The sequence below is a fragment of the Varanus komodoensis genome, unplaced genomic scaffold, assembly GCF_004798865.1.
Source record: "Varanus komodoensis strain SLA01 unplaced genomic scaffold, ASM479886v1 scaffold14_1, whole genome shotgun sequence".
In the NCBI taxonomy this organism is placed as follows: Eukaryota; Metazoa; Chordata; class Lepidosauria; order Squamata; family Varanidae; genus Varanus; species Varanus komodoensis.
The window spans coordinates 14,180,162-14,205,365 of NW_025335438.1; the positions used below are offsets into that span (position 1 = coordinate 14,180,162).

At 43.6% G+C, this 25,204-nt stretch overlaps 1 protein-coding gene across 1 annotated transcript; it reads left to right on the forward strand.

Moving 5' to 3' along the window:
* Positions 1 to 362: 362 nt before the first annotated feature.
* Positions 363 to 20,985, forward strand: GGH (gamma-glutamyl hydrolase). Its single transcript, XM_044424364.1, has 9 exons — positions 363 to 520; positions 6,773 to 6,884; positions 7,411 to 7,461; positions 10,855 to 10,939; positions 12,268 to 12,406; positions 13,656 to 13,762; positions 16,246 to 16,333; positions 18,511 to 18,648; positions 19,642 to 20,985. The coding sequence occupies exons 1-9, from the start codon at positions 400 to 402 to the stop codon at positions 19,761 to 19,763; spliced, it is 963 nt and encodes a 320-aa protein (XP_044280299.1). The 5' UTR covers positions 363 to 399; the 3' UTR covers positions 19,764 to 20,985.
* The last annotated feature ends 4,219 nt before the right edge of the window (positions 20,986 to 25,204 follow it).

Below are 25,204 nucleotides of genomic sequence, written 5' to 3' on the forward strand. Positions count from 1 at the left end.
CAAAATACAAAACTACATAATAAGCCACGAGGCGGATGGTTTGGAAAAGGTGCCATTTATTTCCATAAGATTCTTGTCTGGAAAAGCCCCTTCCCACGCACTGTTGCCCGGGAACCATTTCTAACTATTCTTCCTATAGATAACAACAGCGATAAACAACTAGCTCTTAAGCGACAATAGAATGAAACAAGGGAGAAGGAATCGAACATATTTCGCGAATGAAAAGTGGCTTGCCCACGCCCAGCTCTCGCGGGACTACATTTCCCAGAGTGCCTCTGGCGGCGGAGAGCCGTGAGTGGGCGGGCTTGCCTCCTCTTACGGGCATATGAGCGGACCGCGCACTTCAGTCTGGCTACCCGGTGCCGAGCGGCTGGAGGAGCTGCTAAGCGGCAGATAGCCATGGGGAGCCGTCCGGGACTTGGCTGCGCGCTGGGCGCTTGTTGCTTTCTCGCTGTCTTCTGCAGCTTTGCGGTCTTGTTCGTGCTGCCTTCTCGGATTACTAATGACAGACCGATTATTGGTGAGTCTTGGCACCGACGAAGGATAACCGAGGGTGTGCGATCGTGTGTTCCTTAACATAAAGAAACCAGTTGTCTGACTGATGACGGTATATCGATAGAAAAAGGGAAATAACGTTGATGATGATAATGACGACGGTAATAGCAACCTTCTTTCCTCGTCAGCTACATTTCGAAAGCATGCTTTCCCGAGCGGGCATGTCTAAGGTGGTCGTCTTACCCTTTGTACCCCGCGTAGTGTAAGCGATTAATGCATATTGTTTCCTGGATAAATATACGGATCGATCTTGGTGTGGACGCGGTAGTCAAGCTAAACAAACGGAATCCCTGCATCCAGGAAGCTTTCTAGTCTTGGTGCCACACCTCGTCTGAGACGAAGTCCTCTGTATATCCGCTCTGACCCTAAGCCAACTTTTTTTTTTTTTTTTTAATTAGTGAGTGTGTTAGTTGGACAGAGCACTATAGCGGTTACTTCCAAGAGCTGTCAGGTGTCCTCTCACTTTTGATCCAAGATCAGTGACTATCTGTTTAAATGCCCTCTTTCACATATCTGGAGCTCTTACACTTGTCCAGATCCTTCACTTTGGAAGATCCAGAGAAACCCATTGACTTGTACTTACTTTTTTGTTACATTTTTAGCCCACCTTTCCTCCCAAGAGCCCAAGATGGAGCACATAATCCTCCTCATCTCTGATTTATCCCCACAGCAACACTGTGAGATGGGGCAGACTGAACCTCAGCGAACTGGCCCAAAATACATGGTTGACGGTCCATTCTTTTATGCAGGTGCATGTGGGGATTCAGTGAGGTGTACCTTGATGTAAATGAGCACAGGCTTACAGCCTTGGTCCTCAAAATATGTTCAAAATATGTTGTAATGGTTGTAGTTATTGCTGTGCTAATATAGCGTGCTAATAGGAAGAGGTATGTCAGCAGAGATCTATGTGAAAAGAATATATGCATGTAATTTGTGACCTGTTCTCCCTTTCAGAACAAACTTGCAGTCCTTGGCAAGGCTTTTGTAGATGAGGCAGGGAGCAGATTGCACTGAAATATTTGGAGCCTTGTATCCTGGTCAGAACAGCTCCTGAGAGAAAATGCCCCTAGCCATATGCATATGGGATGAATAGCTGGTCAGATTCTAGATTTTTATTGTGTTTGTATTTCCCTCCCCTAAAATTTAACAAAACATAAATTCATTGCTATAGTTGAACCAAATGTTATTGGATATTATGGGCTTGAGGAGAACTTCACTAGAATTCCTTCTGTGAATGAGAAAGCACAATCTCAGTGTTCATGCAAAACACATTTATCACAGTTGAGGCACATGCTAATGAATACAGCACAATTTCCACAGTGTTGAGAATGTGTTCATGTGTCACACACAAATGAAATTGTGGGAGAATTAGGAGTTGGAAAGCTGGTATGTGCAAGGAAATGACACTTTACAGTGCACTTGTTTTTGTGTTTTGTTTTTACTTTAGTTAGCTATGCACAGGTTCCCTGGAGTGAAGGAGTGGGGGCACTTTTAAAGGGGAGATGAATTGACAGCTCTTCCTGCCCTCTCACAAAAATCATGGAGAAGGATGGGGAGAAAAAATGGGTAGCTCTGGCAATTTTTGCTGCTGTCCTCCCACCTTCCCAAGGGTGAAGCCTGCAGAATCAGTGCCCCAATTCCTCTCCACGCAAAACAAATGCAGCTCCCACGCTGACTCTCCCCCTTCCCCAAGTTAGCTCCATGGAAATCAATGTGATTTATTTCTGCATAAGGCCATTTAAAACATGTGATTTATTTCGTGCATTTTTCAGGCTTAAAGATATTGCAACTGTTATTATTTTTCCAAAGGACATAGAGGGGAGGAAAAAGAGGAGACAAAACCATGTGAGGATGAGGGAGGTGGTGAAGCAACTGAAGAATCTCCTCAAAGTTGCTGCTGCTTGCCAAAGCCCCAAAAGGGCATTTCCTCTCCCTTCCCACACTACCCAGTGAAGCCATTCCTCAGTCCTGATAAGCATGTTACAGCTGTGAACAAACTGCAACATGGGAACAAGTTGTGCTATAACTCTGGAGATCTGGGCTCTAGTCCACACTCAGCCATAAAACTTCTGAGGTGATTTTGGGCCAGTCACAGACTCTCAAGCTAACGTAATTCACAGGGTTGTTGTTATGAGGGGAAAAAATGGAGAAGAAGAGAACTTTGTAAGCCACCTTGAGTTCCTTGCAGCAATTCAATGTAATTAATAATAAAAGTAACTTCAACTACCACAAACTGTGGAAGAGGCTTTACTGTATGTATCCTCCTTTCTCATTTGTGAAGAGGCTTCATGGGTAGAAATGAATGACAATGTTTTCTGGAATCCCCAGTTTTATGAAACTTCCTGTCTGAGGAAGTCCAACACAATCAGACACTGAGAGTTTCTGCATTGTAGGGATGTTATTCTTTCTGTTTTGCTTTTGGGCTGTGTATCTGTGAGTCTTATTTTGTTGCTGTTATTATTTAATGGTTCTATTATAAGCTTTCATGTATTGTCAGCTGGTTTGGAGACCCCTTGAGTCAAATGGCTATAAATACTTTTGCACTATGGATTAGATTCTGATTTAGTAATACTTGGAGTAGATCCACTGAACTCAGTGGGACTTCTGTGGGTGTGACTAACTTAAATTCCATTGTTTCATTGTGTCTATTCTCAGTTATTCTAAAATATGTTGTGCCCTACGCTATCTATTTATTTAGGAAATTTATAGGCCGTTCATTACTGTCATCTCTGGACAGCTTACAATATATTATAAATCCTAAACAAAATAAATTGGCTACACCATGACTGAGTATAAAATGACATGGTTAAAATAAATTATATGAATAAATATACACATAAAATTAATTAGCTGTACAATATTGGTCAAATAAAAAGGTCTTGACCTAGTGCTGAAAAGCATATAATGATGTCGCCAGGCAGACCTCTCTAACCCTTTGCTACCATTATGCCAAGAGATGGAACCCAGAATAGAGTTATGCAGAACTATGTCAAAGCAGAACTGTGTTGAAGCAGATGGGGCTGACTTCTGGAACATGGCTGATGAAACAGAACCTGACCCTTTGGCCCAGATATTGTGGCTACCACAGAAAACGGGGCAGGTTTTATCCCAGCTTCAGTGCTGTCCCTAAGTGTACCTGCTTTACTTTCTCCTGAAGTACATGGCCGCCTCGCAGTCTAATGTGCAAAGAAAACATATCACTTGTCTGGCCTGGGCTCCACTCTCTAGCCCCATCAGGAGGTGAGATTATAATATGGGTCTGTACACATGGCAATGTGTTGTGTTCCCACTGTGCTTCCTGCAAGGTGCAGACAATTCCCATTTCAATGCAAGAATATCTAAAGTAAACAAATAGGGTAGTGTCCAAAGTTGGCACACACTAGCAAGACTTACCACTAGTGGAATGGAAAGCTAGCAGCTTCTGAAGTGAGCACAAATGAGCTTTATTTTTTCCCCTTTAAGGGACAGGTTGGTGGAACTGGGAAAGGACACTCCATTGCTTAGTCAGTCCCAGAAACAAGTGTTTCTGCTGATTTCCAGGGTTGCTTCAAGAAGTGCTGGTTTCTAATGTGCTAGTGATAATGGAAATAGTGAAAGCACAGTGGCAGTACTGGATACAGCCCCAAAATTACAGTCAAATGCACTGTAAATACAGCTTTGCTATTTTAAGTGCCATTTATTTATTTCTGTTGTATGTCTGTATTTCCTGATAAGAATGATGTCTCCTGTCAGTGATCTTTTAAGAGGGTGTATCTGTGCAAAACTGTCAGAACTTTAAAATGGTTATGATTATTCAGGCTGTTTTTCCCCCTCTTCATTGGCACTTGTATTCTGTTGTTGGTGAGCTAGAAGAAGTCATTCTAGGTCAAATTTCAACACCTTGGTTGCAGCAGATAAGCTAGCGTACTGGACAGGTTAAGTTGTTTTTTGAAAATGGTGGCAAAATAGGTCATGTGGCAACATTGCCAAGATGAATGAAAATCTTTGCTTTGTATGCATCTAGGCTGATAAATGTTTGGAAACATGTCTCCAGATATTTTCATAAATATTTATTAGGGCTAGTTCATGATATACCAAGTGTAACAGAATAATTGTTGGACTCTGCTTGCTTTGTGGGTCTGGCTGTATGGATTAGACCATGGGTCCTCAAACTACAGCCCATGGGCCAGATCTGGCCCACCATGCCCATTTAACTGGCCCGCCCCAGAGGTTTTGCACTCTCTGTGTGTCGTGCCTGACAGCTCGACAGAAACATCACCTCGCGAGAAAGAGTCAAACATTCAAAATGAGAATCGGACATTAGAACAAGATGACTTATACTTGGGGCCCAGTAGCCAAACGGCCCCTCCGCAGCCCGACTCGGAGACTACTGAGCAAATAGCTCACCCATGCCCTGACTCTTTGCCTTCTGAACTAATAGCCTCGTCACGGCCCGATCATGAGGCTTCTGAACGAGAGGATTCTCCTCATCCTGACTCTGAGGTGCGTGAGCAAGATGCCCCCCACCTCCTGACTCTGTAATTGCTGGACAGAGTCCAGGAGATACAGAAGACATGATATCTTTAGCCAACGCCAATCTTAGACGCAGTTTAAGACGATTGGAACAAATGAAAATAAGACAGAGGTTTGTCCCGCCCACGAGTGGAAAGATGTGACAGGAAAAGCTAATCCCACGTGGGCTCCCCAGAGTCTTCACAAAGGCGGGAGAAACTGATCTATTTGGACCTTCTCATTAGAGCTTATCTGTTGTATCGTAAATCTTGTAGAAAGTAGTAATAAAAGACTTTAGTTTTACAGCCGACTGCTGTGTGAGTTAATGGGAGGCGTGAGTTACGACCTCACGACACCGTGCGTGCGCATGCGGCTTGCTCGCACAGAGATCAGTTTGGATTCACTCGGAGAAATGATCTCGCAAGCAAGCCAGCGCCTTGCCGTGTGTGTGCCCAGCCTGCTCACGGGGAGATCATTTCGGACTCGCTTGGAGAAAATGATCTCTGCTCGAGCAAGCGCTGCCTCGCTTCGCGCGCCCCCCACCCCCACCTTGCCATGTGTGTGCACCCTAGCCTGCACTCCCCACCCCCACCGGCAGTGCCTTGGTGGCCCCCGCCCACCGTGGGCACCTTTCAACTGGCCCCCTGTTGGAAAAGTTTGAGGAGCCCTGGATTGGACTGTGAAGAAGGAAGATAGTTAAAGAAAATCTGTAAAAGAAACTTTGACAGCTGACCTTTATTTTTTCAGGAATGGGACCAAGTCACTGCTTTTCTGTGCTAGAATCCTAGATGTAACCTAAGCCCTTCAGCATTAAGGCACAATCCTATTAAGCATGCTTTGATATAAACAAATACTAGAACTTCCAGCATTTCCTAGCTAGCCATGCTCCACTAGGGAATATGAGGAAGTCTTGGGCCTTTTAATTGTCTAAACATGCACAGGATTGCAGTGTTAATTTTTCAGTCTTCAATCTCTATCTTGGAAATGGGTCTAAAATGCAGACCTTATATATGTTTTGTACTTCTTCAATTTCACCATTATCCCCTGCATTTGGTATCATGCAGCCTGAAGAAGAGTTCTGCAGAACACAAAGTTTGTACATTCTTTTATGACCATTTATTTGTTTCTGTTAAAGTATTGTCCTTTTATGTTTGACATTTCAACAAGCTGAATTAGAAACATAAGTACTTTGAAGTTAAAAATATGCAAAATATACTTTAAAGTTGCCACATTGTAGTCTCAGTATTCACTCCCTTGGACTGTTAAGTCATTTCACACATTACACTTTCATTTGAAAAGCATCTCAGTACAGCATAAAATAAATTTGTTGATGTTCATGTATGATAATCACAGATTTGTACAGAAAGAACTCCCCACATATACAGAGTAAGATACACATAGGACCACTGTACTAATCATCAAACCCAGGTTTCAAGCTATTTTCATAGGCATTATTTGGAATAGAAAATTAGTAACATGCAAAATGGTCTCTGATATGGTTGTGCTTAATTTCTTGGGAAAAAGTTACCTTTATGATGGTTAGTCAAACACCATGGTTGTTAGTTCTTAGTTTCAAACATTTATGAAAAAGTATGAAAAACATTAAGGTTAATTAATTTTAGATATAACTATTACAGCATGGGCTACTATTTTATCCGAAGCATGTAAAAATATTTATAGCAATATAAACATATAACACATGCTTTATTAATCTGTGTTATTTTAGGAATATTGGTACAGCACACTGATAAAGTGTTGCAAAAATTTGGACAATTTTACATTGCTGCTTCGTATGTGAAGTTTCTTGAATCTGCTGGCGCACGAGTAGTACCAATAAGGTAAGTGCACATGAATACTGTGCTAGTATTACATATAAATCCACAAAGATGTATGCCATTATACATGCATTAAGTCTTTAAAGTGCCACAAGACATTTTGTTATTGCATGCCATGTAAAATAAAGTATACAGTATGCATGGGCCTTTTGAGAGCTAGAATAGCTTTCTTTAGGACAGGAGATTGCATTCTCCCATATGATTGTATTTGTTGATCTCGTGTGCTGTAGCAGTTAAAGTGTTAGACCAGATCCTTATGTCATGCGGTACACAGGGTTACCCTGAACCAGTTGAAATAGCTTAACTAAACTGGGTTGTTCGGAAGATAACATGAGATGAGGAAAGCTTGTATGCTGCCATGAGTTTCTTGGAGAAAACTGTGAGAGGAAATGGATTATTAACAAGACCTGCAGCACATCAGGTTCAGGAAGGCTAATGTAGCCTTTCTGTTACCATGCTAAATATTGTTCTAATCTGATGAGGGGGAAGTCTATAATTATGTTAACTTTTTTTATTTGAATTGTTTCAGATTAAATCGTTCTGATGAAGAATATGATAAGATTTTCAAGTCTATTAATGGGTAAGTGTAATAATGAACAGCTTTTTGTAGCCAAAGGCAATGTAGTACAGTGGAAAGGGCTGTTAAGATCAAATATGACCTAGACAACAGTGTACTTGAGGGTATGGTGTGAGCAGTTGACGGGTTAGGAATTAGTCCGGGTTAGTCTGGGGGCAGGGGAGAAAGAGGGGAGGACTAGAAGAAAGTTATAGCGATCCTTTTTTCTGTGGCATAACCTTAATTGTCTGATGAGGATCAGGAGTGGGGAGCAAAGGACTGTTATATGAAGAGGCTACCCAAAGATCTCACCAAAAGAAGGTTATACAAGTAGGAAAAACCCATAAAATTGTCCAGGAAGGCAGTAAGACAAGAGGAGTTTTTGTCAGATCAAGACTGTACCCTGGTTGAAAGTTTATTTGGCTGGGGTAGAGGTTTAAGGAATTTTGCCTGAAGGAAAAGACAATCTTAATGCTTTTAACAGCACCAATGTCTCTTGAGTCTTAAAGAATTGTCACTAAGCAGCCTCTGAGAATCCCCAAATAAATATTACATACAAATTATTCCTTTAATACATCATTTGTTTAATAGTTCATCTTGCCTCTAGTATTGGTGCCCTTCTCACACTTAAGCATCTTGTATCAGTTACTATTTATATTTAAAGCATTATAATAAAATTAGGGTAGTGGGAAGGTTCAGTCTGTAGATCTCTGAGTCATAGTGGCAGAGAGTTCCTTAGACCCTGAAGTACTCATATTTGCTCTAAATAAGAAGCTGTCTAGGTGGGACTGCTCAGTGAAGAAGCAATGATGATAATGGCATGATTATGATGACAGTGGGGAGAGGAAATTTCCCCATACGTGAAGCAAACTCTTGTGGTTTGCTTCATCAGATAAAGTGTTCGCGTATGTGTGCACAAATGTGTGTGTGCAGCCTGCTCCTTATTGCACAATCTGTCATTCATTGCTTCTGAGAAGCACTTTCCTTTCTGGATTTTTGTTTGTGAGAACAAGTACCGTAATATCTAAACCTTCCTATGACTAGTCTGGGAAGAAGTGTTCTCTTTTCTTCCTGCCACAGCCATAGAATAATAGAATCATAGAATAGAAGAGTTGGAAGGGGCCATGAAGGCCATCGAGTCCAAGCCCCTGGTGTTGCAGGACACCACGTTACACCATCCCACTCAGATGGCTGTCCAGTTTCTTTTGGAATGTCTCTAGTGTTGGAGAGCCCACCACCTCTCTAGGCAGCTGGTTCCACTGTCATATTGGTCTGACAGTGAGGAAGCTTTTCCCGATGTCTTCTCTGAATCTGGGTTGTTGCAACTTGACTTGATTATTCTGTGTCCTACACTCTGGTATCAGCAAGAAGAGATCTTGCCCTTCCTCTTTGTGACAGCCTTTGAGGTACTTACAGAGGGATACCATGTCCCCACTCAGTCTTCTCTTCTCCAGGCTGAACACGCCCAGTTCTCTCAGTCTCTCCTCACAGAGTAGTGTTTCCAAACCCTGGACCATTTTTGTTGCCCTCCACTGGACCCTTTCTAATTTACCTGCATCTTTCTTAAATCTTGGTGCCCAGAACTGGAGTTGAGTTCTATATTGAGGAGTATAGAAGAACTACAATTCTCGTGATTTGAAAGTAATACTTCTTTCTGTCAGTGCATCCCAAAGTAGATTTTGCCCTTTTGGTGGCTGCATCATATTGTTAGCTCATATTTAACCTATTGTCCACAATTACTCCAAGATCTTTTTCAGTTCTCTTGAGCCACATATTCCCCATCTTGTATCGATCAATTTGGTTTCGTTTTACTAGGTGGAGGACCTGGTCCTTACCGAATCTCATTCCGTTGCTCTCAGCCTACTGTTCAAGTTTATCAAGATTGCCCTGGATCATCATTCTGTCTTCTAGGGTGTTTGCTATTCCACCCCGTTTTGTATCATCTGCGAATTTGATTATCTTTCCTTGTACTTCCTTATCCAAATCACTAATAAAGATGTTGAAGAGCACTGGACCCAAGACTGAACCATGTGGCACCCCACTAGTTACCTCCATCTAATTTGAGAAGGTGCCATTGATGAGCACTCTTTGTGTTTGATTTAGCAGCCAATTTTGGATCCACCTAATATTTTTTTCATCTAGTCCAGTTTTTGCTAAATCAGAATGTCATGAGACACTATGTCAAAAGCTTTGCTGAAGTCTAGGTAAATTATTTCCACAGTGTTTCCCCTGTCCATTTGGGAGGTTACCTACTCAATGAGATTAAATTAGTCTGACAGAGATTATTTTTGATAAATCCATGTTGGCTTCTATTAATCACTGCATTTTCTTCAAGATATTTGCAGATGGATTTTTAAATAATTTGCTCCAGAATTTTTACAGGAATTGATGTCAGACTCACTGGTCTGTAGTTCCCAGGTTCATCTTTTTCCCCTTTTTGAAGATAGGGACATTGTTATCCTTTCTCCAGTCATCTGGCACTTCTGTGTTTCAAGATTTATCAAAGATAATAGCCAGTGGTTCTGGGAGCTCCTCTGCTAGCTCTTTATGACTCTGGGATGGAGTTCATTGGGCCCTGGAGATTTGAACGTGTTTATTCCACTTAGGTATTCCTTGACCATTTGTCTGTCAGTCTTGGGTTACCATCTCTCACTTTCAGCTTATACTTCCTCTTGATTGTAGATTTTCTTGTGGGAGAAGACTCAGGCAAAGTAGGAATTAAGAACCTCTCAGTCCAGTATGACTGCCTGAATGATGCTTAATAGCACTCAGAATAAAACAGAAGTGAAGTGAAGCAGAGTTGGATGTGACCTAGAAGACCATCGAGTTCAGTGCCCTGTTCCACCTCCCTATGTGGTTACCCATTTGGCTATAGGTCCCTGCCTTTTCAGCTTAGCAAAGGTGACATGCTAACTTGAGGTATAGCTATGCATGCTGGCTAAAGACTGGTGAAAAAGCATTCAGGTGACTGAACAGAATATATCGCAGCAGACAGCTGTCTCTTCCCAGATGCTTTAGAAAGCTCCCATAAGCCCTTGCCTACTTGACCAGTGGTCAGGCATTTTGGGAGTTGGCAGAAACATCTGGAAGGCTCCAGACTGTGTACCACACCTTTAGTATGCCACTTTTTAGAAGTTAGAATCCAAGTTTATCCAGATCATGCTTTGTGTTACTTAGGCTAAGGTAAGAGTAAGCAGCCCTGAGTAGGATAAGGATCAATTCACACAGGAGGAGAGGTTTAACTATTTTGAAATAATACTACACCCAGCACACACATACACGTTTAAAAAAGTTAAGTTCAGAGAGGAGTCAGCTGCATGCCGTGTAATTCACATAATTAATACTTTATCTCAATGTAGCCCATTCAATTGGTAGTTCATTTCTGCCAGTAAAACTGCTGTCATCTTATTTTTGCAGGATACTTTACCCTGGAGGGGGTGTTAGCCTTGAGACTTCTGAATTTTCCAGGGTTGCAAGGATATTCTACAATAAAGCACTGGAGGTAAGCCTTTGGGTGTGTGAAGGTTCTGCATTGTGAGGGTGACAGTACTGAGGAAAGAAGACTAGTTGGCTCTTGTGTGTGAAGTTTCCAGCTGGCCTACCTCATGCAGCCTTACCTTTGTGTTTTATCGTTATGGGGCTGGTAAGCCTTCACTGCACCAGTGTTATTGAGTCAAAAGGTACAGAAAAGCTCCATCATGATGGCAACATATATATGAATAAGAGTTCAGTGGAAAGTGAGTCTGCCTGAGATATACAGAGATCTAAAGAAATACAGAGATTTAGTATATTAAAAAAGAGTTTTTTCTTCTTTTTCTGAAAATAACTAAATAGCTTGCATATGTTTTGACTAATTTCATAGAGGTGGCCTGCCTGCATACAGCACTTGCTGAGGAGCTTGGACTGGTGGCATTCTTGGGCTCATCCTGCTTAGCAATCCTGTGGGGAGCTGGTTTGCCACCGTGTGACTAGGTGAATGTTTGGTCTGATCCAGCATGGCTTTTCTTATGCTCTTAACTAGGCAGAAAACTGCAAGCATACTTTGGTTCTTTCCAAGCTGTGAGACAGAATATTTCTTGAACTCTTCCATTTATTTCTCATTTAATAAAAGCACTGAACTCTAACCCTGAAAAAAGAATGGCAAACACTTAGTGACCGGATTATCACTGTGGTGCTAGGCTCCACATTTCTTCTCCTGCTTCAGCAGGTTGCATGCTTAACCAGCTGGAATGAACAAGCCAACATGCTAGTTCACAAGGTTTATTTGCCCCTGCTTGACTCTTCCTGCCAGCAAGTTAACTGGTTAGCATTGCATCTAGTACTAGATTTGGCTTATCTCACCCCTGATAAGTCAAACCTGTTTCTCTGGGGCTTCAAATCTGGCTTGCCTAGGAAGAGACAAGCCAGAATTCTAGGTTCAAGTATAACACTAACCATGCTGCTTTCACTGCAGAAGGAGCAAATTGGGAGTGATTGTGCTATGAGATCTATTGTCTAGACTTCTAGGTAGATCTAGTAGGAAAAATAAATGTCTAAGGGTACAATCTTATGCATGTTTAGACATAAAAATCCCTATAAATTTCTGTCGTGAGGTGTGCTGGGAATCGTAGGATTTCACTCTGTGTAAACAGATATGGGATCGCACCATACATTACCCTTCAATAACCTGGATTCTTCCAGATGGGTTGGCCTACAACTCCCATCAGACTCCCTGTTTGGCCTGAGGGAATCTGTCCTCCAAAACATGTGAAGTGACTGAGGTTGAGGAAGGCTTATCTAAGATATGTATGTATTGATCGTGTTCTACTTTTTCACCTTGTTATTTTCAAGGCAAATGACAACGGGGACTATTTTCCAGTCTGGGGGACATGTCTTGGACACCAGTTGCTCAGCTACCTCACTAGTGGAGAAAACTTGCTCACTCGAACTGATACGAACAACATTGCATTGCAAATGAACTTTACGCAAGGTGAAAAGTCACAATTTTAGTTCCTAAAACACTTCTGAGTTGGGCAGAGAGGAGGAATAGGAAGGCAGCTAAATGGAAATAATAACTTGGAGAATACTTGCCTCCTTCTGGTATTCTTGGGTTTTTATTTAGATGTCATATATTGATGCCCTGAACCTGTGCTGTACTGGAAACCAGGAGCGGAAAACAACACTTTAGAACAGGGGTCTCAAACTCAACTTACCTGGGGGCTGCTGGAAGTAGAGTCTGGGTGAGGCTGGGCCACATCAAGTATTCCACCACCGCGGTGGTGCTGGGCCGCTCATCCGGAGGCCGGCCCGGGCGCCGCTGGCGCTTTGAAGGCCGCAGGGCCCCTCCCCCGTGCCCTGCCCGTCCCGGCAATTGGCCTGCGGGCCGCGAGTTTGAGACCCCTGCTCTACATCATTTACATCTGGAACGTGAAGCTACTGGTATTAGTTTTACATCAGTGTTGTGACAGTTGCATGCTACCTTCAGGATCAGAGGCACCATGCCTCAAAATGCCAGCTCCTGGGAGAAGATGGCCCTTTGCTTCACACTCTCCAATGGGCTTCCTAGTGCCGTCTGCTTGGCTCCTGGCAGAGATCCTGTGTGGACTATGTAGCCCCCACTCAGAGCTGCTTATATCACGGAAAGAACGAGAGAGAGAGAGAGAGAATGCATGTTTATATCTGTCTGAAAAGGTCCTGAGCTTAATCCTTTTGTGATGCCTCTTCCCACATGAATACAGAGTAAGCCATAAAATTATGAACAATGAATTCCTCTAAAACTTATGGTTAACAAAGTGCTTCTGAATGCCTGTGGCTTTAGGTAACCCTTGCTATGTGCTAAAATTCAAAAACAGGTTGATTGAAGAAGTTTCTTATATGATCTGTTTATGATAGCTCTGGTTTGATAAAAGGTTGATCAGGTTTCCTGGCTGGGGCAGTATCCAGTGCTGTCACAGCGCTAATGCTAAGGATGCTGAGTTAGAGTAAGCCGTTGCTAGTGCCATGCCTTTAGTGCTTGCTATGCAAATGGAAAAGGGTGATTTGCTGTCAAATTCCTGCTTTGCCTAGCAAGTGTTGATGCTGTGTTACATATGGTTTATGCTAGGGCTGTGTGACAGCACTGGAAATTGCCACAGCTTAAAGGCTGTTAGAGTTCTCCTTAAATGCACAGGTGATGAAACTGAACAAACAGGCACTCTGCAGATGGTAATATTGATGTTGCTTGCCTTTTTTGGAATAAGTTGCCAAAGACAGCAGGATGTTCCAAGGTTTTCCTGATTATTTGCTGAAAGAAATGGCTTCTGAGCCTGTGACTTCACATTTTCATCACTGGAGCCTTTCTGTGCAGGTAACTTTATTAAAATGTATTTATTTAAAGTTTTTCTATACGGTCCTATTTACAAAAGATTAGGATAGTCCTACATTAAGTAAAATAAGATACAGCATTACAGTATTCTATAAAGCTCCAATTAAAATAACAATTAAACCTTAATATTGGGAAAATAAAAAGGTTTTGGCCTGGTGCCAAAAAGAATAAAGTGTCAGCACCAAGTGAACCTCTCTGGGGAGCATATTCCATAACTGGGGCACCACCACCTAATCTCCTTCACTCTCCTAATCTCCTTCAAATCGGGCTCACATAGAAGGACCTCTGACCCAGATCTTAAGAGGTGGGCAGGCACATAGGGAAGGAGATGCTCCTTCAGGTCCTAAGCTATTTATGGCTTTATAGGTCATCACCAACACCTTAAATTGGGCCCAGACTTCAGTTGATAGCCAGTGTAGATAGTAAAGGACTGGCGTTATGTGAACGTATCTGCTGGTCCCTGTTAAAATCATGGCTGCTCTATTCTGAACCAACTGAAGTATCCGGACCAACTCCAAGGGAAGCCCCACATAAAGCACATTACAATAGTCCAGTCAGGAGGTTACTAGAGCATGGGTCACCATTGCTAGGCACTGCTCATCCAGGTAAGGATGCAGTTGATGAACCAGCCAGAGCTGAAGGAAAGCGCTCCTTGCCACAGCCGCCACCTGGAGTTCCAGGGACAGCTCTGAGTCAAGGAGCACTCCCAAACTGCACACCCTATCCTTTAGGGGGAGTGCAACGCATCCAGAAGAGGGATAAAATCACTTACCTGGAAGGCTGAACCACATATCAACAGGTTCTCCATCTTGTCATGATTAAGTCTCAATTTATTGGCCCTCATCCAGCCCATCACACTGGCCAGACACCGGTTAAGAAAAGCCACTGCCTCACATGGATTAGATGTAAAAGAGAAGTAGAGCTGGGTGTCATCAGTGTACTGATGACTCCACAGCCCAAAGCCCTGAATGACCTCTACCAGCGGTTTCATGTAGTTGTTGAAAAGCATGGGGGATAGAATGAAACCCTGTGGAACTCTATGGTAAAGCTGCCGTGGCACAGAGCCACAATCTCCCAGCACCACCTTCTGGAATTGGCCAGCCAAGTAGGAGTGGAACCACCACAAAGCAGTGCTTCCAACCCCCAACTCGCCCAGCCTATCCAGAAGGATACCATAGTCAGTGGTATCAAAAGCCACTGAGAGGTCCAGGAGAACCAACAAGGATGGACCCTCCCAATGCAGTTTCAGTCACATAGCCAGGCCTGAAACCAGAATGGAATGGGGCCAGATGATCAATTTCTTCCAAGAGAGCCTGGAGTTGTCTGGCCCCTACCCAGTGGAGCACCTTGCCAAGAATGGGATGTTAGCCACCAGTATATAATTTGTGGCTAACTCTGGGTCCAGGTTCACCCTCTCCAGGATGGGCCTGATCACTGCTTCCTTCAAGTGTTAACAACTTCCTAGACCCTGTCCTTGGCTTTGGTGAGCGCCATGAAAGGCAAGGGTCTAGTAAACAGGTGGTGGGACAGACTTGTCCACATCCTCAGGACGCAACAATTGAAACTCACCCAACAATAGCATACCAGATGGCACTCTGGACACTTCCTATTTTAGGGCCACATCAACTGTTGAGTCCAGCACATGGCAAATCTGAACAATTTTATCCCTAAAGTGCTGGGCAAGGTCGTCTCAGTGAGCAGCTGATGGTGCAATAGGATCTATCTGAGACCCAGAATGTAATAGGCCCAGCACCACCCAAAAAAGCTCAGCTGGACAGCACTGTGAGGATGCAATGGGGGCAGAGAAGAATTCCTTCTTTGCCACCCTCACTTTCACAGCATAGGCTCGATAATGAGCTCTAAGCAGTGTTTAGTCAAATTTGGCATGGAATTTCCTCCACCTATGCTTTAGTTGTCTCCTAGCCTGCTTCATCATCCGCAAATCAGGTGTGTACCAGGGTGCTGCGTGGGCTCTGCATGGCAGGAGAGGACACTTAGAAGTGAACATGTCAGTCACCCGGGTCATTTCCCCATTCTACAAATCAACCAGGGCATTGACAGGAGCACCAGTCATATCAACTGGAAATTCCCCCAGAGCTCTCAGGAATCCATCAGGATCCATAAGATGCCAGGGGTGGACCAGTTTAATAGGCCCGCACCCTTACGAAGGAGAAAACTGACCCAAGTTTAAACCTCACAAGGAAGTGATCTGACCACGACAAAGGAAATAATATCAGATCCCTCACTTCCAGATCACCATCTTCCTGCCCTGTCAAAAAGATCAGGTACAGTGTGTGTGGCCTCTTTCATGTGTTGGGCTAGTGACATGTTGAGACAGCCCCATGGTTGTAATGGCAGCCATGAAGTCCTGAGCTGCCATGAATTTCCCAGGACCAATATCCTGATGCAGAATTAAAAATGCTTTCTTCATAAGAGGATGTTAATATATTTTTCTTCTCTTACAGAATTTCACAAATAATAAGAAACTGCAAAAGTTCTATAAGATATTGACAACAAATTTTCACAATGTGGACTTCATATCCACCATGGAAGGTAATGGTTTGATCAAACTAAATTCTTGCCAGACTTTACTGATATGTGTGTGTGTGAAAGAAAAAATGAAAATATAGCAATTTCTTCCATGTGATTTAAATATTTCTATTATTTCCCCCTATATATTTTAAACATTGCGAGTTATGTTGTTATTATTGAAGGTGTTCATGTATGGACTTCAGAAAGGCAATCAAAATATTTATGTATTTGTCCATTTGTAGATTACACCTGAAAACCACCCATTCAAGAAAGTTTCATCAAGTTCTCCACCCATTGTGTCATTGAAGGTGGCCATTTATCATTTCAGTGCTGAATTATTAGTCTTTTAGCTGTCAATAAGACACAGAAAATTCATTTATACTGCAGTCATTATTACGTTCCAAAAGACAGGCAGCTATTTATTTATTTATTTATTTATTTATTTATTTATTTATTTATTTATTTAAGATATTTGTATGCCGTCCTTTGCGAAAGCCTCAGGACGGCTTACACAAATAAAATACATAAACATAAAAGTATGTTGTTGATGTTAGTCGCGAAGTCTTGTCCGACCCATCATGACCCCATGGACAACATTCCTCCAGGCCTTCCTGTCTTCCACTATCCCCCAGAGTTCACTCAAGGTCACACTAACTGCTTTAGTGGTGTGTATCTTTCTCTTTCTTCCTTGCCTTTCACTTCCTTTCTTTCCTCAGCTATTTGTAAAGCTTCCTCAGACAGCCATTTTGCTTTCTTGCATTTCTTTTTCTTTGGGATGGCTTTAGTTGCTACCTCTTGTACAATGTTGCGAACCTCCCTCCATAGTTCTTCAGGCACTCTGTCTATCAGATCTAATTCCTTAAATCTATTTGTCCCCTCTATTGTATATTCATCAGGGATATGAATTAGGTCCTACCTGAGTGGCCTAGTGCTTTTCCCTACTTTCTTCAATTTAAGCCTAAATTTTGCAACCAGAAGCTCATGATCTGAGCCACAGTCAGCTCCTGGTCTAGTTTTTACTGACTGCATAGAGCTTCTCCATCTTTGGCTGCAGAGCACATAGTCAATCTGATTTCTGTGTTGACCGTCTGGTGATGTCCATGTGTAGAGTCGTCTCTTGGGTTGTTGAAAGAGAGTGTTTGCTATGAGCATTGTATTCTCTTGACAAAATCCTGTGCCCTGCTTCATTTTGTACTCCAAGGCCAAACTTGCCTGTTATTCCAGTTATCTTTTGGCTTCCTACTTTAGCATTCCAATCCCCCATGGTGATAAGGACATCATTTTTGGGTGTTAATTCTAGAAGGTGTTGTAGGCTTTCATAGAACCAGTCAACTTCAGCCTCTTCAGCACCAGCAGCTGGGGCATAGACTTGGACTACTGTGATGTTGAATGGTTTACCTTGGATTCGAACTGAGATCATTCTGTCATTTTGGAGGTTGTATCCCAGTACTGTTTTTCCTACTCTTGTATTGACTATGAAGGCTACTCCATTTCTTCTGAGGGATTCTTGCCTGCAGTAGTATACCTGACGGTCATCTGAATTAAATTCACCCATTCCTGTCCATTTTAGTTCACTGATTCCTAAAATGTTGATGTTCAGTCTTGTCATCTCTTGTTTGACCACATCCAGCTTGCCTTGATTCATGGATCTTACATTCCAAGTTCCTATAGAGTATAGATCTTTACAGCATCCTTTCACCACCAGATACATCTGCAACTGAGTGTCCTTTCAGCTTTGACCCAGATGCTTCATTCTTTCTGGCGCTGCTAGTACTAGCCCTCTGCTCTTCATATTGGTCACCTTCCGACCTGAGGGGCTCATCTTCCAGCATCATATCTTTTTGCCTTTTGGTACTGTCCATGGGGTTTTCATGGCAGAGATACTGGAGTGGGTTGCCATTTCCTTCTCCAATGGATTACATTTTGTCAGAGCTCTCTGCTATGACCTGTTTGTCTTGGGTGGCCTTGCACAGCATAGCTCATAGCTTCATTGAGCTACGCAAGCCCCTTTGCCATGACAAGACAGTGATCCATGAAGGGGCATCCCAATATAGAAACTTATGATTACAAATGAAATAATTTTGTGTGAACTCTGTAAAAGATTTGAGTTAATACTACGCTATTGTGGATCCAAGTTCTTAAGAGGCTTGTTCACATGCAAGCATGCAGGCATGAATTAAAACTCCTTTGTTTCCTAGCCTACAGATACCCTATTTATGGTGTCCAGTGGCATCCAGAGAAAAATCCATTTGAATGGAATATCACAAAAAGCATTCCTCATTCCCGCCCAGCTGTACAAGTAACATTTTTCACAGCTGACTTCTTAGTAAATGAAGGTATGGAATCTTTGCAAAGAATATATGAAAGCATTTATAAATGGAAGTTGTGACATTCTACTTTCATGTGCAGAGGCTTATTTTTGAAGGGTTAAAGTGTAAAAATATAAATAGAATAGTTGGTGACAACACAACCACATTTTCTCATTAGAGGAAAATTAAAGAAAGGTCTGTGACCTTCTGTCCATAAATTCAACAAAAAAAAACATTTGTTTTTTTAAATGGAACCTTGAGCAGACAGACCCATGCAAAGGGTATAATTTTTTAGAAATCTGTAGTCTAGATGTTTGATAATCAGAAGCTGCAGTACTAAAACTGCCCATGTTATTGATGCCAAGAGGACTACTCTAGAGCAGCCTTTCCAAACCTGGTACCTTCAAAATGTTTTGAACTACAATTCATGGCATGCCACACCATTGTTCATGCTGACTGGGGCTGATGGGAACTGTAGTGCAAACCATCTAGAGGGCACTAGATTGGGGAAGGCTGCTCTAGAGTAATTTCTGTGCCATTGCTGTGTGTTTTTTCATAATGTAACAAGAATAATAGAGTAGTAGAGTTGGAAAGGGCCAAGTCAGAGTGGTATAGTGGTTAAGAGTGCAGGACTGGAACTCAGGCAATCTGGGTTCTAGTCCCCACCCAGCCATGGAACTAACTGGATGTCTTTGGGCCTGCCACAGACTCTCAGTTCAGTCTGGCTCACAGGGTTGCTGTTGTGAGGATAAGATTTTAAAGAGGAGAATTATGCAATTATTCTTGAATTCAATCATCTCTTGAAATGTGTTGATCTGGAGGCACATGGAGGGTTGGAAAATGGAAGGGGTAAGGGCATTTCTTACATTGCTCTTCTGAAATTTCTCTTTTCATAGACGAGACCATGACGTCCTAGTGTGCTCTTTAGTTTTAGGATGTGCATTTGGCAAACAGAGGGAGAAGAATTAGTCATAAAGCTGGAAACAAGGAACTAATTAATATTTCTCCAATATTTTTCAGCCCGAAAGAGCAACCATCGTTTTTTAAGCAAAGAGGAAGAGACAGATGCACTGATTTATAATTTTACTCCTGTTTTCATTGGAAAACATTATTCCTTTGAGCAAGCTTATTTTTTTGATTAAATTTCCAGACAGAGAAAGAACTGAGTGGCAGCATTTTTAAGAGTTTAACTGAAACAATGTATTGCAAGAAGTAAGAGGTCAAATTGCTTATAGCTCTTTCTAAAATTTGTTTTTTCCACTCTCTTTAGAATTGCACTTTTTGTTTGTATGGCAATGGAGCAATCTACTCCAAAGAACTTTTTATTAATTTTTATTCTCCCATTAATTACAAATAACACTCAAGACAACTAACAGCATTAAAATTTAAACATAAAAGCAAAACTCTTAAATGCATCAATCCACAGGAAATAACAGCTATTTCAGTAAACAGCTAAGCTTGTTTGAATAAAAATGTGTTTACCTGTAAGCAGAATTAGCTTGGACTGCTTTTGTAGAGAGAAACCACCAACAATACCTTTCCAAATGTGTATCTGATGGTGGCAGGGCAAGGATAAGGGCCTGTGCCAAGGATCTTACAATTTCCAGATTGGTACTTTGGGGAGAACTTAACTTTTTCAAAATTGGAATGAATGGCATGTGTATAAGATGGGAAGCTATAGTTCCAAATGTTGTTGGACTACAACTCTGATTACCCCTGATGATTGGCCAGACTGACTGGGGTGGATGGCAATTGTAGTCTAACAGTATCTGCTCCTAGTATAAGAGCACTGTAGTATTGCCGAGGCTTATGCAGAAATATTTCAGTGTCTCTGAAATAACTGTTCAGTTCAAGGATGAAAGCTGCAACTTGACAGTAAACAAGAATGGAACAGGAGGAGGACTTGGCAGCTTTTTCCTCTACAAACTATGGAACTGCTTTACCATCTAATGCAACTATTGGTCAGGTGAATTAGCTTGTATATCCCCATCACTGTCTGTAAGATGACTTCGTACTGCTGAGCATACCCTCTTTCTAAAGATGGAAGCACTGCAGATATGTATGGTGCTCTATGCAAATACAGGCCCACCACCTTGTTATATTGCTGGCTGGCAAACACAGTGACCAGCCATAGGTTTTTTTTGCAGATTGTGTCTGCCACAATTACATCATTAACACACTTTTTGGATGCACAACAGAAATTGCAGTCCTCTTTTCCCATGCATGAGAGGATTTTAAATTGTATTTATTTGAAGGCATCTGAAGAAGCCTGTCTTCATGTGAATAGGAGCAAATGACTTTTGTCTGTGATCACAGATTATCTCAGTATAATTGTTTCCTGTTGATAAAAAAAAATGCAGTATTGTTACTGGCTTGATGTGAAAATTGTCAGGTACAGGATTTGCACATGATTTCTCCTTGAAAGCACAGAAGGGAGACTTTTGCACACATGTAGCCGCTTAGGAAGTTCCTTTTATCTATCTCCCAACCCACCTAGATTGATCTGTTGTCCCTTGTCCCATTCCTTTGAATTTGTGTGCTTGCCATTGTGTTGTTCTTCTGTGCCTGGAACAGTCTTCATCACCCACGCTAGTGATCAAGATGATTTTATTGAGATGCTTCTCTTCCTTAGATCCACCCCTTCTACAAAGCTTTTTCTGAACAAGATTGGTTTTTGTCAATGCTTTATTTGTAGAATTCACCAAGTTTGGATCAGGGCCATGTCATATAGCCTCATCACTGCTGTAGGGCTCAGCGGTCCTTGGCTAATCACTGAATTTCATTAGGCTCTTCAGCCTACAGTGTATCTTCTACTTTTAGCAGACCCTTTCTTCTTCCTGTGCTACCCCTCCAAGAACAGGGTGATAGGAGCACTGTGGAGCTATAGACACTAAGTACTCCTACACAGTTTACTGCACAATCTTTATATATTTATTCAAAACTAAATTTCACTGGATTTAGTAAGTGTGCACAGAATTGAAGCCTTAGCTGATGGATCATTTAGCTAATCAACTCAAAACAATTTGATCGGTCAAAAGCACCCCCTCAATTAATTTGATTATTTTAAAATATGAATATTTACAAAACTATGGTAGGTGTCCACTCCTTGCTCACACATCTAGAAATTGCTCTTCTAAGGTTCTACCTTCTCTGGGATATGCAGACCTCTTGAAAGTTTTGTTTTCCTTCAGAGTTACGGGATTTGTTATATAGAAATATATGCTGAGGGAAATGGTTAGGAGTGCAGTTCTGTGGTCCAAGAGTGATTGTCTCAGGGACCACAGGATAGTTCAGATACTTCCCTCTGTGCTGCAGCCTTGGAATGGGGAATGCTGTCCCTCACCCCTTCAGTACTTGTGCAGTGACAGCTGCACTGGATGCTTCTCTGAGGATAGAAGCTTGACCTTGAGGGGTGGAGAGACGGTCCAGTGAGCAGGGAAGGGAGGGAAAAGAAAGGATAGGATGGACAATATCCCGAACCTTCTCCAGCCTCCTTCCCCATGTCTTTTTTTGGCTCCAGCCTCTTGGCAGAGCAGCAGAGGCACAGGCTGGGAGAGAGTGCTGAGTGGCCGGGGGACTGGCGAAGGCAAGGTAGGAGCTGGGCAGGGGAGCAGAGGGCCAGGAGCAGCGGAGAGGAAGCGGGGCGGGCCAGAGAGGCTAGAGGAGCCAGGAGGAAGTAGACAGGTGGGGCCACTGGCCTGAGGGACTGATAAGGCATCCTCCCTTGTCTGCGTCCATTAGCTGTGGCCTGGGCTGTCCGGAGACTCCCTTTCCTGGGACACAGAAGTTTTTTTGTTTGTTTGTTTTTGTTTTTTTGTGCTGTGCTTTGCTTTGTTTTTCCTCCAATTTAAATTTAAGTTTATTTTACCCGTGTGTGTGTGTGTGTGTGTGTGCGAGTGGGTTTTTGTCTGGGAGAACTGGGTGAGTGAGAGGGACTGCAGGACAAACAAGGCAGGGGACCAAGGTAAGGTCTCGGAAGGGATACCGATGGCAGACCAGGAGATGGCCTTGGTGGGAGTCATGGGTGTTGCTGTCCACTGCATGTTCGCCCTTCTATCCCAGGAGAGGCAGGGTTACACTTGCCGTCGGTGCAAGCTGATGACCCTGCTAGAAGAGAAGGTGAGGTGCCTTAGGGCCGAGAGAGCTCTCCAGGCCGCCCAGGAGCAGCCTCCCCCTGGACAGAGGGTTGAGGGAGAGGCCACAGGAGGAGCAGCCGCAGAGACATGGTCTGTCACCCACAGAAGGAGGAGGCCAGCACAGCCTCCTCCTTCTTCTGGCACCAATCTGGAGCTGGGAAAGAGGTTCTCTCCACTTGGGGAGACTGGGGCTGATGAGGCCTCGGGGTACCCGCAAGACCTCCAGCCTGGGAGAACAAGCGGAAAGGGGGCCGCTACAGGAGAGGCGAGGGCCAGGGCACAGCCGCCTACCACCACCAGGAAGACACGTCGGCAGGTGATTGATGTTGGGGACTCCCTGCTGAGGGGCACTGAGGCGGCGGTGTGCCGCCCCAACCTGGAGACAAGGGAGGTTTGCTGCCTGCCGGGCGCATGCATCCGGCATGTGAAGGACAGAGTGGAGCGTCTTGTTCGCTCCGGGGGTCACCAGCCGCTCCTGGTGATCCATGTGGGCACAAACGATGCGGCCAGGCAGGGTGTGGTTGGGACCGCCAGGGACTTCGAGGCCTTGGGGAAGAAACTCAGGGGGCTAAAGGCCCAAGTGGCCTTCTCGTCGATCTTACCAGTCCGGGGATTTGGGCCAGGAAGGGACAGGAAGGTCTCCGAGGTGAACGACTGGCTTAGGGTGTCGTGCCAGAAGGAACGCTTCGGGTTCCTCGACCACAGCACTCGGTTTCTTGCCAATGGGCTTCTGGAAAGGGATGGGTTACACCTCACGAAGATGGGGAAAAGGTCCTTTGGAGATGCTCTAGCGAGCTTCGTCCAGAAGACTTTAAACTGAACTGGGGGGGGGGTTCAGGCCCCCCAGAAATGTGTCCGCACTGGACAAGTGTGGGGAGAGGATCAGGGCTCTGGGAGCAGGGTTTTAGAGGTATTGCAGGGACTGACAGGACTCCTAAAGAGAGGGGCCAGGTATCAGGGAGAATGGGAGGAAGGAGGAGGCTGGGAACTCCAAGGAAAGGAAACGGTGGGAAGGAGTTGAGTTGCATGTACACCAATGCTAGGAGCATGGGTAATAAGCAGGAAGAGCTTGAAGCTCTCCTGGGAATAGGAGGGTATGATCTGGTGGGAATCACAGAAACTTGGTGGGATGAAAGGCAAGTCTGGAATGTGAACAAAGAAGGGTATCACCTTTTTAGAAAGAACAGGAAGGGCAAGAGGGGTGGGGGCGTGGCTTTATGCGTCAGGGAAGGGATAGGATGCAGTGAGATAGAATGCAGCACAGATGGAGATTCGGTAGAGGCAGTCTGGGTGAAACTTAGGGGTTTTGACAGGGAAAGAGACCTGACACTGGGGGTATGTTATCGCCCTCCAGGTCAACTTGAGACCCTGGATAATGTCCTGACAGGCCATATTCTAAGGACATCTCGGGGGAGAGACACAGTAATTATGAGAGATTTCAATCTCCCGGATATTACATGGGAGACTCACTCGGCGGTGGCAGCCAGGTCACGTTGCTTCCTAGAAGCTATAGAGGAAGGATTTTTCACACAGAGGGTCCGAGAGGCGACGAGGGGGGGAAACATCCTTGACTTGATCTTGACCAATAGGGAGGAGCTGATAGATGAAATACAGATTAGGTAGCTCTGGATACGAGTGATCACTCTATCCTTTGCTTTGAGATCAGAGTACTGGGGATGTGCAGCAAGTCGAGCACTAGAAGCTGGGACTTCAAGAGGGCCAACTTTGGCCAACTGAAGGCCAGACTGGGGAAAGTCTTCTGGGATAGGTTACGGGAAGGTAAGCGAGTTGAGGAGGGGTGGATGGCACTCAAAAGGGAGGTTTTGGGGGCACAAGCCTTGACGATACCTCTAGTCAGTAAGGTGGGGAGGCGGAGGAGAGTGCCACCATGGATGTGACAGAGGTGGTTAGAAGGATTAGATGAAAGAGAGACCTCCGTAGGAAATGGGTACTGGGGCAAATAGACAAAAGGGTATACTGGGAGAAGGAGGCCCATTGCAGAAGGATTCTTCGCAAGGCTAAGACTGATTACGAGCTGAGACTTGCCAAGAATATCAACAGAACAGACCCCTGAGGAACTCCATGCGGGAGAATCCAAGGGACTGGACAATATTCCCCAAGTACTACATACTGGAAATGGCCCTCCCAAGCAGAAGCAGAACCACTGCAATGCAGTTTTCCCAACTTCCAGTTCAGAGTCATTCCCAAAGGATACCCTGGTATATTAAGGGGCATAATGCAATATCATCTGGTTTAAGTATGTGTTTGTGTGGACTTAGGTTTGCAGTGTTATGGGAGAGGGGTTGTTAGGCTACCAAAGGGTTTTCTGAGGTTTTAAATTTTAAACAAATGACTACTAAGCAAGAGGTACTGATTCAGCACCTGTACTTCTCACTTGGGCCAAAAGGGATCTTTCAGATCAGAAATGGAAACATGGCCACACTATA

Coding starts and splice junctions, on each gene's coding strand:
- GGH (XM_044424364.1), top strand. CDS start 400: ATGGGGAGCCGTCCGGGACTTGGCTGCGCGCTGGGCGCTTGTTGCTTT. Junction 6,885..7,410: donor GCACGAGTAGTACCAATAAG/GTAAGTGCACAT, acceptor GAATTGTTTCAG/ATTAAATCGTTCTGATGAAG. Junction 12,407..13,655: donor GCAAATGAACTTTACGCAAG/GTGAAAAGTCAC, acceptor TTTTGGAATAAG/TTGCCAAAGACAGCAGGATG.